Source organism: Gopherus flavomarginatus, chromosome 25, assembly GCF_025201925.1.
Source record: "Gopherus flavomarginatus isolate rGopFla2 chromosome 25, rGopFla2.mat.asm, whole genome shotgun sequence".
Lineage (NCBI taxonomy): Eukaryota > Metazoa > Chordata > Testudines > Testudinidae > Gopherus > Gopherus flavomarginatus.
This window is the reverse complement of record NC_066641.1, coordinates 14,801,909-14,815,583: the sequence shown is the minus strand read 5'-3', so window position 1 is coordinate 14,815,583 and position 13,675 is coordinate 14,801,909. Positions and strand designations below refer to the sequence as shown.

Here is a 13,675-nt window from a genome sequence, read left to right as displayed (position 1 = left end):
GCTGGGAGCAGCTCCGGGGGCCCCAGGCTCTGCCCTTCACTCACCCACGTAGAGGGGCCTGTCGAACTCCAGCCGGACGTAGCTCTGGGGTGGGGCCAGCCGCACCACCCAGGGCAGCTTGTCCACCCGCAGCCGCGCCAGCTTCACGTTGATCTCGGCCTTCACCTGGTGCCACTCGTCATCGCTGAAGGGGACAGGGGATCTCACCGTCAGGTTCTCGTCCCCGTTCCCAATGTCGTACGCGAACACCACGTCTCTGGTGGCTGGGGAAGCAGGGGAGGTCAGCTCTTGGGGGCTCCCTGCCAGCAGCACCCACCCCGAGCCCCCCGGAGTCTCACCCACAGCCCCTGCCATCCTAGCCCTGGCCCCTGCCAGTCACCCTCTGATGGTGCCCCTAAATCCTGGCCCCCCATCACCCAGCGATGGCTCTGCCGGTGCCCTTAAATCCTGCCCCCCCATCACCCAGCGATGGCTCTGCCGGTGCCCCTAAATCCTGTCCCCCCCATCACCCTGCGACAGCTCTGCCGGTGCCCCTAAATCCTACCTCCCCCCATCACCCAGCGATGGCTCTGCCGGTGCCCCTAAATCCTGCCCCCCCATCACCCTGCGACAGCTCTGCCAGTGCCCCTAAATCCTGCCCCCCCCCCATCACCCAGCGATGGCTCTGCTGGTGCCCCTAAATCCTGCCCCCCCCCATCACCCTGCGACGGCTCTGCCGGTGCCCCTAAATCCTGTCCCCCGCATCACCCTGCGACGGCTCTGCTGGTGCCCCTAAATCCTGCCCCCCTCCATCACCCTGCGACAGCTCTGCCGGTGCCCCTAAATCCTGCCCCCCTCCATCACCCTGCTATGGCTCTGCTGGTGTCCCTCACTCCCGACCCGCAGCCCCCACTACTCCAGCCAAGTTCTGGAAGATCTCGTCTGCGACTCCCCGGCCCCACACCCAGCCCCTACTGTTGAGCTCAATGCGGATGTAGTTCCTGCAGCCCCAGTTCTCCAGGAAGACCCCGGAGAGGGCGGTGGTTCGGAAGTAGAAGGAAATGTCCAGGCTGTGGTTGGCCAGGAAGGTGGGGAACACGAGGGAGGCGCCTTTGTTGAAGGAGACGGTGTTCCAGGTGTTTCCTGAAAGAAACCGGGTCAGGGTGAGCTCTGGGCCCCGCAGAGCCAGCAAGGGGGTGACCCGGGCCCAGCCCCTGCCCTGCAGGACAGAGGGACCTTGCAAGGGCCCCGGCCGTGCCCCCCGCCCGGCAGGGCACTCACGGTCTCCGTAGCAGCGCAGCGGCCCCAGCAGGAACTGGGCCTCAGACTGGGAGCGGTTGGTGTCTCCCACCACGACCTGGGTGACGGGCAGGTGGTCCACGAAGTTCAGCAGCCCCTTGTCCGTCCTCCTAGAGCCGAGCCAGGGGTGAAGGAGTCGGGGTCAGAGAGGGACAGGAGCCCCCCAGGCCGCTCCACGCCTCCTGCCCTCCTTCCCCACCCCCAGTTGTATGTCCCCCACTGCCTCTAACACCCACTGCCTCGCCCCCCACTGCCTGCCCCCCACTGCCACAGCCTCTCTGCTTCCCACTGTGTCACCCCCCACTGCCTGCCCCCCACTGCCACAGCCTCTCTGCTTCCCACTGTCACCCCCCACTGCCTGCCCCCCACTGCCACAGCCTCTCTGCTTCCCACTGTCACCCCCCACTGCCTGCCCCCCACTGCCACAGCCTCTTCACCCCCACTGCCTGCCCCCCACTGCCACAGCCTCTTCACCCCCACTGCCTGCCCCCCACTGCCACAGCCTCTTCACTCCCACTGCCTCGCCCCCCACTGCCACAGCCTCTCTGCCCCCACTGCATCACCCCCACTGCCACAGCCTCTCTGCCCCCCACTGTCTCGGCCACCACTGCCTGCTCCCCACTGCCACAGGCTCTCTGCCCCCCACTGTGTCAGCCCCCACTGCCTTGCCCCCCACTGCCTGCCCCCCACTGCCACAGGCTCTCTTCCCCCCACTGTGTCACCCCCAACTGCCTGCCCCCCACTGCCTAGCCCCACACCACCACAGTCTCTCCACCCCCACTGCCTCGCTCCCCACTGCCACAGCCTCTCTGCCCCCCACTATCACCCCCTACTCTCTGCCCCCCACTGCCCTCAACACCCACTGCCTCGCTCCCCACTGCCACAGCCTCTCTGCCCCCCACTGCCTCGCCCCCCACTGCCTTGCCCCCCATTGCCACAGCCTCTCCGCTCCCCACTGCCTCACTCCCCACTGCCACAGCCTGCTCTGCCCCCACTCAGCTACCCCCCACTACCATTGCCTACTCGCCCCCCTCCCCACTGGCACCCTGCACCGCCCCACTCCACCAACCCTCCCCCCAACCCCCCCAACTCTGTGCTGCCCCACTCCACTGACTCCTCCATGGCCTGTGCTGCCCCATCACCTCAGCAACCCCATCCCCAGGCACCCCCCCACTGCCAGCCCATGCTCCAGCCCCCCCGCCCGGGGCTCACCACTGGGCATGGTCAGCGTCACAGTTGCAGAAGTACTTGGGGTCGACGCAGTTCTTGTCCAGGCCGCAGGCGCAGCGCTGGACACCCGGCGGGGAGCCCCCCCAGTAGTAATGGCGCTGGTCGTGGCGGCCCATCCAGAAGCTGACGGGCGGCCCGTCTGTGGGAGGGGACAGAGCCGCGGGTGAGGCGGGCAGGGGGGTGGGCTGAGCTGGGCTAAGGGGCTGGGGGAGCGAGTCCTGCCCTGGGGGAGCAACAGCCTGTGCAACCGGACGGAGAGCAGCTCAGGGGGCCAGACTGCACCTGCCCAGACGGGAGGGGCAGGGGGGGTGAGCAGGGACCATGACACTCACCCCAGGACCCTGCCCTCCCCCACTGCTGGGGCAGGGCAGTGACCCCCCCAGTACCCACCCATTAATCCCATTGCCGGGGTGGGGCAGAGCCCCCCATTTCCCGCCCCGAGGCACGCACAGGGGGTGTTGAGCAGGCGGGAGCTGTAGCAGGAGAATTCCAGGTGCTGCTCGCAGTACTCGGAGCCGTTGGCCAGGGCCGCCACCTCCGCCCACGAGGCGTTCCAGTACTCCACGGCGCCCAGGAAGGGCCGGTCCACGCTGGAGCCCCTCACCCGCGTGGCGTAGTGCCGGTTGTGCCGGACGATGGTCCAGGCCCGATCCTCTGGGGCCGACGCGCAAGGAGAAAGGACGGAGTCAGCGAAGGAACGGCCTGGGAGTCGCTTCACCCCAGCCCCCCCCTCCGGCTCTGTCCTGCATCACTCGGGGGCGGGCGGGGAAATGGAGGCAGCCCGAGCAACATGACAAGGTCCAATCCCCTTCCCTACCAATGGGCCTCAGCCCTGGCCGCCCCGAGGGCCCCTCTGCAGGCAGGGGTCAGTCGCTCTTGGGCCCGGTTCTGGAATAGACACCGTCACCGGCCCTTCAGGAACTGGGCTGAGACCCCACCCTACAGGTGCTGCGTGTGGGAACGACTTCTGGTCACCACTGCCTGGGCCTGGGTCAGAGCTGGTGACCCCTAGAGAGGAAAAGCCCTGTGCCCCAGTCTCTGCCCCAGGACCGGATCAGGGCCAGCACCCCCTAGAGGGGAAGGATGGGGACCCAGTCCCTGCCCCCTGAGCCAGCCAGTCCCTGATCCGGGACCGGATCAGGGTCAGTGCTCCCTAGAGGGGTAAAGCCCCAATTCCCAAGCCCTGCCAGACCCTTTGGCATCTCTCCTCCCCCTCCCCCCGGCTACCTCGGATGTCGCAGTAGACGGTGAAGGGTTTGAGGGGCCCACTGCCATCAGGGTCAATGGTGAAGTTCCCAGATGTTTTCCCACTGAGCCGATACGCGTCACACGACTCTTTGTAAAGGGCTGGAACAGGCAAAGCAGGAGGCTGGGATGAGACTAGCAAGCCAGGAACCCATCCTCAGCCCCCCCATTCCCCTGGCTGGGCCGGAGCTCACATTTGTGGCAGGTCTCTCCCTTGTATCCCGTCAGGTCGCAGACGCAGGTGAAGTCATCCCAGGACTGCAGGCAGCGGCCGCCGTGCTCGCACAGATTGGGGGTGCACCTGGCGGGGACGGATGCAGCTGAGGATGGCCGGGCACATGGACGCCGGGGTGAGCGGGGTGTGCAGCTATCCTGCCATGACTCCAGCCACTGGCAGAGCTGCCCAGGCAAACCTGTCCTCTGTCCCAGGGCAGCCAGGCCCGCCTCAAACCGGATAGCTCTGCCCCAGGGCAAATTGTGCCTCGAGCTGTTATTAACGACCGCAGCGCCGCACGGATGCTGGCTGAGATCGCGGCCCCCCGTCAGGCCGGGCACTGCGCAGACACGGTCCCTGCCCCGACTAGCTCACTCTGAACAAAGCAGAAATGGGGTGGCTGAAAGCTGGCGGCAGGGCAGAACCTCGATCTCAGGTCCCTTCAGGCCCAGCCCTAGGCACCAAGGACAAGCCCATGCCCCTCTCCCACGGTTTGGTCTGGGGCAGCCCCCAGCACAGACATGGCCTGGCTCCTGTCACGGGTCAGGCAGCCGTCTGGCCGGCCAGCCGGTGGGCACGTACCTGTCGGTGATGCTGCACATATTGAAGAATAGGTTGGAGTATTTCCCCAGCCGCTCCTGCCTCAGCAGGTCCAGCTCCACGGGCTGGGCGTCAACGCTGATGCTCTGCAGACAGCCGTGGAAGGCCGTCTGGTTCGACAGGCAGCCGGTGACGGCGGCGGGTTTGGGGCAGCCTGGAATACACACGGAGGCGGGGAGGGGGTGAGTGCCACCTGCCCCCCAGCCGGCCCCCCCACCCCCAGGCCCGGGCCGCCCACCTCCAAAGAAGTACTGGGTCCCGGTGCGCAGCTGGAAGGGGTGGGCCACCCGGAACTCGGCCCCGTCGTTGTCGTCGATGGTGATCACAGCCGAGCCGTCCCGTGCCACCAGCTCCACCGTGTGCCAGAAGCCGTCGTTCAGCCGGTACCCTGGATGGGGGCAGAGTTGGGGGGGGGGGGCGAGTGGGCTGCTGGTTCCCATCACCTCCTGCACCCCCTTGGCAGGACAATACGATGCCAGGGCCTGAGACCCCCAGCAGGTGGCCATGGGGAGACAGGCCCTGCCATCCCCCCAGCCCCTCCTCCCCCAGCCCTCTCCTTGCTCACGTAACAAAGAGAAGGGGAAGGGGATCCCAGCCTGTAAGTGCCAAGATGGGGAACTGATAGCTGGGAACAGGCTCTTCAGTCTAGCAGACGACGGTCCAACACGGGGCCATGGCTGGAAGTGGAGGCTAGACAAACTCAGAGGTGTGCGCTGTTAACGTGCGAGTAATTAACATTGGACCAAGGTTCTCTAGCACTGGCCATTTCCAGTCCCAGCCTGGCTGTTCTTCATGACGCTCTGCTCTGGGAGCTAAGGGGCAGGGATCCCATGGGCTGCGCTGGGCAGCAGGTCAGAGCAGCCCGGGAAGCTATGAACCATTGGGGGGGGAGTCGGGGTCAGGGTCAGGGTCAGGGCAGCAGGTCAGAGCAGCCCGGGAAGCTATGAACCAGGTCGGGGTTGGGGTCGGGGTCAGAGCAGCCCAGGAAGCTATGAACCTGCAGCGAACTCCAGTTTCTTGCGGCCAGGCTGGGCAATGGAGACGTTGACCTGGCCATTGCTCAGCACCATCTCCAGGGAGCCCAGGTGCTCGGCGAAGCTGGTGTAGAGCAGCAGCCCCACCGTGTCCCAGGAGCGGAACTTGAAGCTGACAGACAAGCGGTTTCGGCGTGGGATGCCTGGCACCTGCAGGTAGTTGTTGATGCCAGCGAAGGTGATGGGCATGTAGGGCTGGTCCTGGCAGTAGTGGCTGACGTGGCCCTGGGAATAACCACACAAGAGCTGGTGAGCGAGCACCCAGCCCCATCCAGCTCCCTGGCCCTGCTGCTTCCCCTCTTGCTGCCCAGGGCAGGAGTGGGGCACTTACATCTCAGGCCCATTCACGTGGGCCCTGCCCTGGGGCTCTCTGGGATCAAAATCAGGGGACAAACAAGGAACCCGGACAATATTATCGCAAGGTTCCCCATATCAAAAGTACAAATCAGAGTTGTACATAGAAGAGAGTGTACTGATGTACCTTGGAGAGCGTTTCCCAGTGGGGTAGTCCCATCCCAGCTTGCAGGGAAATGATCTATCTGGTGCATGACACACTCTCAGGAGGACTTCCAGGGGTAGACAGAACCATGCGGCGCCTCACCTCAGTGGATTGATGGCCACGCACAAAGGCAAATGTGCAACAATACTGTGAAAATGGTTTGGTCTCTGCACAGAACAATCCTAGCCCCACAAAAAGAAATGCTCCCTTAAGAGGGTCCATGGCAAGCTTTGCAAATTGCTTTTGTGGGACCCTTCCAGAAGACTCAGAGAAGAAACCAATGCCTTCTGCTCCAGTCTCCAAATGGGGGCAGCATTTCCTTTGAAAGCAAACACTGCCTGAGCTACAGCAAAGATCTTAGTGGAACAAGTCTCCTCTCGCTGGCGACTCCCTGCGAGGGTACAGTCAGATAGAGGAATACGTTTTATTGGGCAAGTGTTCCAAAAACGTTTACAGTTGTTGGGAGTGCAACAAAAATGGCACCTTCCATATGGGCCTCAATCGCCAGGAATGGCAGAGCGAACAAATCGCACCATCACACTCATGCCGTGGAAACTGGTAGATGCCAATGGACACAATTGGGACACTCTAATTCCACTCATTTTAATGTAACTCATGGCAACTCCTGCTGCCTCCACAGACCATAAACCCTTTGAGGTGATGACTGGGTGAATGCCAGAGCATCTTTTGTGGCATGCCAGTGGTTCACAGCTAGAGGGAGTTCAAGTCGAAACCTTTCTGCAAGCATTACAAAAACACTGGAATCCGATTCACTTGCAGGTAGCTATCAAACTGAGGAAATCCAGACAGAAGGCAAAAGCCTATTTTGATAAAAGCCAAAGAGAGAATGCTTGGGAAACTGGAGACCCAAGTTATGCTCCAATCATATGCTGCATCTAAACACAATTTATGTAGCCGATAGGCTGGGCCAAATGTGGATAGACTCAGTGCCGCCGTATACAAAATTAGAATCTCACATGGGAGCAGAAAATTAGATCAGTTCTATCATGCAAATCAGTTGAAATTGTACCGGAAAAGAGAGATTTCTCCACAGGCAGAGGAAGCAGAGCCATTGACTACAAAAGCGTGTAACCCAAGAGCCGGTGAGAGTCAGCCCAGTCACAGGAAAAGAAAAAAACATGTGGGGTGTAACTACACTAATCCTGTACTTCTGCTTGAATGCTGCCTTTCAAACTGTTTGCCAGAGGCTGGGAATGCGCAACAGGGGATGGATCAGTTGGTGGTTCCCTGTTCTGTTCATTCCCTCTGGGGTACCAGGCATTGACTGCTGCCGGAAGACAGGACACTGGGCCAGATGGACCTTTGGTCTGACCCAGCCTGGCCAATCTTATGTTCTTATGTCTGTCACCCCTCTTCCTGGGACTCTCAGTGACTCTCAGCCAGCCAGTAAAACAGAAGGTTTATTGGACAACAGTAATGCAAGTTACAGCAGAGCTTGGAGGCACAACCAGGACCCCTCAATCGAGTCTTTCTGGGGGTTCCGGGTGCTTGGATCCCAGCTTGGGATACCCTGAATTCCAACCACCCAGCCCTAAACCGAAACTGAACTAACTCCCTCCAGCCCGCTGGTTCCTTTTTACAGCTTCCCGGGCAAAGGTGCTGACACTCCTCCCCCCCACTTGGCTCAGGTTACAGGCTTAAATCCTGTCCCTCACCTAAAGACATCCCTGGCTCTCCCATCCCCCACACAGACAGCACCTACTCCATCACATCTCTCCCCCCTTCGAGACTGAACTGAGCGGGGTCACTCTGCCCAGTGACCTGGGGAAGTTCAGGGCCCCCTCTCCGGGACAACGCGTCCGCTATCAGGTTGGCACTTCCCTTCACATGAACCACATCCATGTCATAGTCCTGCAGGAGCAGGCTCCACCTCAGGGGCTTGTCATTGGCTCCTTTCATCTGGTGCAGCCAGGTCAGGGGAGAGTGGTCGGTGTACACGGTGAAGTGTCACCCAAAGAGATATGGCTCCAGTTTCTTAAGGGCCCACACCATGGCCAGGCATTCCTTCTCGATGGCCGCGTAGTTCTGCTCCTGAGGTAGCAACTTCTTGCTCAGGTACACGATGGGATGTGTGTCCCCCTTTTCATCCTCCTGCTTTAACATCGCTCCCAGTCCCGTGTCTGAGGCGTCGGTAAACACCACAAAGGGCTTGTCAAAGTCTGGGTTTGCCAGAACTGGGCCACTAACCAGAGCCTCCTTCAGCGCCCGGAGAGCCTGCTGGCACTGCTCGGTCCACACCACCTTGTCTGGCTTCCCCTTCTTGCACAGCTCAGTGAGGGGGGCGGCTATGGCGCTAAAGTGGGGCACGAACCTTCAGTAGTACCCTGCCATCCCAATAAAGGCCTGGACCTGTTTTTTGGTTTGGGGAGCAGGCCAGTCTCTGATCACCTCCACCTTGGCTGGTTCCGGCTTCAGGCAGCCGCTCCCCACCCGATGGCCCAGGTAAGATACTTCAGCCATCCCCACCTTGCACTTCTCAGCCTTTATTGTTAACCCAGCCTCTCGGAGTCGGTCCAGCACTTGTTTAACCTGGGACACCTGGTCCTCCCAGGTCTGGCTAAAGACACAGATGTCGTCAATATACGCCACGGCAAAACTCTCCATCCCCCTCAGTAGCTGATCCACCAGGCGCTGGAAGGTGGCCGGTGCTCCCTTGAGGCCGAAGGGCAGGGTCAGAAACTCGTAGAGCCCCAGAGGGGTGATAAAGGCCAATTTCAGCCTGGCATCTGCGTCCAGCAGCACTTGCCAGTAGCCCTTTGTAAGATCCATAGTGGTGAGGTACCAAGCGCCTCCCAGCTTGTCTAGGAGCTCGTCAGGCCTGGGCATGAGACAGGCATCAGATACGGTGATGGCATTGAGCTTTCGATAGTCCACACAGAACCGGATCGACCCATCCCTTTTGGGGACCAGCACCACTGGCGAGGCCCAAGGGCTGGAAGACGGTTGGATCACCCCCAAAGCCAGCATGTCCCTGACCTCTCTTTCTAGGTCCTGGGCAGTTTTCCCGGTGACCCGAAAAGGGGAGCATCTTATAGGAGGATGTGACCTGGTCTCCACCTGGTGGACAGTCAAATTAGTGCGTCCGGGCTGGTTGGAAAACAGCTGTCGGTATAGATGCAGCACCCCCCTGATCTCAGCGTGCTGGCCCGGGGTCAGCTGATCAGAGAGGGGAATCGCCTCCAGGGGGAACCAGCTTTTGTCCCAGGGAATAGATCCACTAAGGGGTCATCTCCCTGCTCCTCTCAATGTCCACACATGGCCAACACCACATTCGCCCGGTCATAGTATGGCTTCATCATATTCACATGGTACACCCGGCGGTGATGTGCCCGGTTAGACAGCTCCACCACATAGTTTACCTCATTTAGTTGCTTTTCAACCTTGAAGGACCCTTCCCAGGCAGCCTGGAGTTTGTTTTTCCTCACGGGGATGAGAACCATCACCTGACCTCCGTTGGCGAAGGCACGGGCCCGTGCCGTGCGGTCATACCAGACCTGCCTCCTCTGGGCTCGGGCCAGATTCTCCCTGGCCAGGCCCATGAGCTCGGCCAGTCTTTCCCGGAAGATCAGGACATACTCCACCACTGACTCTCCCTCGGGAGCGGCCTTCCCCTCCCATTCGTCCCTCATCAGGTCTAGGGGCCCCCTTACCCGCCTTCCATACAACGGTTCGAAAGGTGAAAACCTGGTAGATTCCTGGGGTACCTCCCTGTACGTGAACAGCAGGTGAGGTAAGTACTTGTCCCAATCCTGTGGGTGCTGGTTCATAAATGTTTTTAGCATCATCTTCAGCGTCCCGTTGAAACTTTCCACCAGCTCGTTGGACTGGGGGTGATACGCTGAGGCCCAGTTGTGCTGGATCCCACATTTTTGCCATAAGGACCGGAGCAGGGCCGACATGAAGTTGGACCCCTGGTCCATTAAGACCTCCTTGGGGAACCCCACCCGGCTGAAAATTGTCAGCAGTGCATCTGCCACTGTGTCTGCTTCGATAGAGGACAAGGCCACCGCCTCGGGGTAGCGAGTGGCGAAATCCACCACCACCAGGATGTATTTCTTCCCTGACTGGGTCGCCTTGCTGAGAGGTCCCACTATGTCCATGGCCACCTTCTGGAAAGGTTCTTCTATGATGGGTAAAGGCCTCAAAGCCACTTTCCCCTTGTCCCGGGCCTTCCTCACCCTCTGGCACGGGTCACAGGATTGGCAGTACTGTCGGACCTGGGTAAAGACCCCAGGCCAGTAAAAGTTCTGTAGCAGCCTCTGCCTGGCGCGCCGGATTCCCTGGTGCCCTGTGAGAGGGATGTCATGGGCCAGGTACAGCAGCTTGTGACGAAACTTCTGGGGAACCACCAGCTGTCTCTGATCCCCCATGACTCTACATCCCCTGGTGGAGCCCATTCTCGGTACAGGAACCCCTTCTCCCACAGGAACCTCTCCTTGCAACCTCTCCTCATGGTCTGTACCGCACTGAGGTCGGCCAGGTCCCTTGGCCTCCGCAAGGAGGGATCTTTCTGCAGCTCGGCCTGGAACTCAGCAGCTGGGACAGGGATGGAGACCTGCTCTCTCTCGCTGGCTGGGTCTGAGGCCGCAGCCTCTCTGAGCTGTGTCCCTAGGCGTTCCCCCAGGTTAGGGTCCTGTGCCTCGGGCAAAGTACCTTCCCCGTTGTCGGGGCTCAGTGCCCTTTGCCGACTCTGACTACAGGTCACGACCAGGGCACCCCAGGCGTTGCTTGGCCAGACCTCCAGGTCCCCCCCCATATTAACACCTGCGTGGGCAAATGTGAGTGTATCCCCACATCCTTGGGGCCCTCCTTGGCCCCCCACTTCAGGTGTACCCTTGCCACGGGCACCTTGAATGAGGTCCCGCCCACACCCATCAGGGTCAGGTAGGTGTCGGGCACCATCCGATCTGAGGCCACCAGCTCAGCATCACTTCTGCGCCCGTCTCCCAGTACCCAGTGACCTTCCTCCCATCTACCTCCAGGGAAACAAGGCACTCTCTCCGGAGAGGCAGCCCCACGCCCACCCTGTAAACCAAAAACTCAGAGCCTGAAGCATCCAGCCCCCAAGAGAAGCTGACCTGGGGACCTCCTCTCTCCTTCGCAGGCGGTACGCGGCCAGCCCCCCTTTCCTGCGCACGCTGCCCCTCGTCCAGCTGGGTCTCTGCCAAGTTAATCCGGTGTGGGGTTGGTCTGCTCAGTCTGTCCTTGAGTCTGGGGCACTGGGACTGTATGTGGCCCCTCTGGCCACACTGATAGCAGCTCATGTTCCGTTGGTCCCCTCGAACTGGTCGGTTGTCTCTGATGCTGGGCGTTCCCCTTGGAAGGGGTTCTCTCGATTCCCCCTTTGGGCGGTCCCAGGATGACTCTCTCTCTGCGTCGCGGCGGGCCTGTTCCTTTGAGACTCCTCCCTGCCACCCCCCGACTGGCTCTTCACAAACTCATCAGCCAGCCGCCCTGCATGTCGCGGGTTCTCTGGCTTTTGGTCCCTCAACCACAGCCTCAGGTCGGATGGGCACCGCTCATACAGTTGCTCCAGTACCAGCAGTTTAACCAGGTCCCCCTTCGTCTGGGCCCCATCTGCCCACTTGCTGGCGTATCCCTCCATGCGGACGGCTAGCTGCAGATATGAGACCTCAGGGGTTTTATCCTGACTCCAGAACCTCTCCCGGTACATCTCAGGAGTCAGCCCAAACTCGCGCAGCAGGGCCTGCTTGAATAGTTCGTAGTTCCCTTTCTCCTCCTCTCCCAGCTGGCGGTACAATGCCACGGCCTTGGGGTCCAGTAAGGGGGTGAGAACCCGGAGCCTGTCCTCAGGATCTACCTGGTGCAGCTTGCAGGCCATCTCAAAGGCATCCAGGAAGTCATCCACGTCCTCCCCCTCCTTACGCTGGGCCAGGATGCACTTATCAAAGCTCCGCGCAGTCCTGGGCCCCCATCACTGGCCGCAGCCGGGGGCCCTCTGCCCCTCAGCCTCGCCAGTTCCAGCTCATGCTGACGCTGTCTCTCTTTCTCCTCCCGGTCATGTTCTCTCTGTCTCTCTTTCTCCTCCAGTTCTCGCTGTCTTTGTCTCTCCTCATGTTCTCTCTGTCTCTCACGATCCTCCAGTTCTCTCAGTTTTAGCTCTCTCTCCCATTCCAGCCGCTTCCACTCCACGGATGCCGAGCGTCGCCGGAACGATCCCCTGCTGGCCAGGGGGGTCACGGTGCCCTTGGCGTTCGCTGGGCTCCTCCCCGTCCTTCCCCTAGGCATAGGAACGGGGGTCTCAGGAAGCCCTCAACCGCTGGCTGACCACTCCCAGCGGGGACAGACACTGGTGCCTGCTCTGCATCTGCCAGGCTGCTTCCCTCAGAGACAGGGCTCCGTTCATTCAAGCGATCTCCCTGCTCCAGCTGGGCAATCAGCTGGTCTCTGGTGAGCCTCCCTCTGCGCAGCCCCCTCTGCTTGCACAGCTCCAGCAGGTCACACTTGCACAGCTTGGCATACATCTTCCTGCTGGGCACTCACAGGTCGGGTGCTTGCCGCTCCCCACGGTTTCCAGGGGGACCCCTAGAGCACCAGCCCTTCTTGAGGTCACCACCTCTCTGCCAGGGTCGAGCTGCAGACTCCTCCGCCCCTGGGACCGCTCGCTGCAATCCCACGGGGGACCCTGTTACTGCAAAGTCCTTCTCACTGGGCACACACTCCCAGGGGTTAACCACCCCTTCGTTTTACTGCTCCCCAGTCACTTACTGCAGGAAGCGCCGTCCACGGGGTGCAGTATCTCCCGCCGCTGCCACCCGTTGTCACGGAGTGTGGGGGAGTCCGGCCCTGCACCCCTCTTCCTGGGACCCACAGTGACTCTTAGCCAGCCAGTAAAACAGAAGGTTTATTGGACAACAGGAACACAGATTACAGCAGAGCTTGGAGGCACAACCAGGACCCCTCAATTGAGTCCTTCTGGGGGTTCCGGGTGCTTGGATCCCAGCTTGGGATACCCTGAATTCCAACCACCCAGCCCTAAACCGAAACTGAACTAACTCCCTCCAGCCGGCTGGTTCCTTTGTCCAGCTTCCTGGGCAAAGGGGAAAAGATGGCACAAGCTGGGGGTGGGGCCTTGGGGGAAGGGGTGGAGTGAGGGCAGAGCGGGGGTTGAGCTCCCCCAGGGGAAGTGGAAAGTTGGCACCTCTGCTTGTTGTGTTAAATGTATCCAATTGGCAATGAGTAAATTCAGCTAATGTAGAGATACTAAAGTTGCATCTTTCTTTTCCGTACTCCTTGTGGACAGGATAACTGCTTATCAACCATGAGTGCAGAATATTGCTCACTTGGGTCTGGACATACGAACTAACCTGTATGCTCCTAGAAGAAAATGAGGAATTGGTCCTTTGGGAATTCTGAATAGCACTACGGGGTTATTTGGTACAGGAATGTTCATTTGGATTAAGGGTGATCTTGAGAGAGTCAAAAAGCATATCAATTATGGTAATTTGAGGTAATAACTCCTCTATGTGGTCAGCTGGAAATGTACCAATGGGATTTACTGGCAGCGAATGCAACACAGATAGCATGTCCAGG

General features: G+C 60.4%; 1 protein-coding gene across 5 annotated transcripts in view; it reads right to left on the bottom strand.

Annotated features, from left to right (window-relative positions):
- Nucleotides 1–13,675, bottom strand: part of CNTNAP1 (contactin associated protein 1) — a 31,674-nt gene that overhangs the window by 6,376 nt on the left and 11,623 nt on the right. For all 5 annotated transcript variants that reach the window (XM_050934549.1, XM_050934550.1, XM_050934551.1 and 2 more), the window contains 10 exons: nucleotides 5,565–5,826; nucleotides 4,806–4,955; nucleotides 4,550–4,721; nucleotides 3,948–4,054; nucleotides 3,736–3,855; nucleotides 2,959–3,162; nucleotides 2,491–2,647; nucleotides 1,261–1,388; nucleotides 955–1,122; nucleotides 45–263 (listed from right to left, as the gene is read on the bottom strand). In XM_050934549.1, coding sequence (XP_050790506.1) covers nucleotides 45–263; nucleotides 955–1,122; nucleotides 1,261–1,388; nucleotides 2,491–2,647; nucleotides 2,959–3,162; nucleotides 3,736–3,855; nucleotides 3,948–4,054; nucleotides 4,550–4,721; nucleotides 4,806–4,955; nucleotides 5,565–5,826 — 1,687 coding nt within the window. The remainder of the gene's footprint in view (nucleotides 1–44; nucleotides 264–954; nucleotides 1,123–1,260; nucleotides 1,389–2,490; nucleotides 2,648–2,958; nucleotides 3,163–3,735; nucleotides 3,856–3,947; nucleotides 4,055–4,549; nucleotides 4,722–4,805; nucleotides 4,956–5,564; nucleotides 5,827–13,675) is intronic.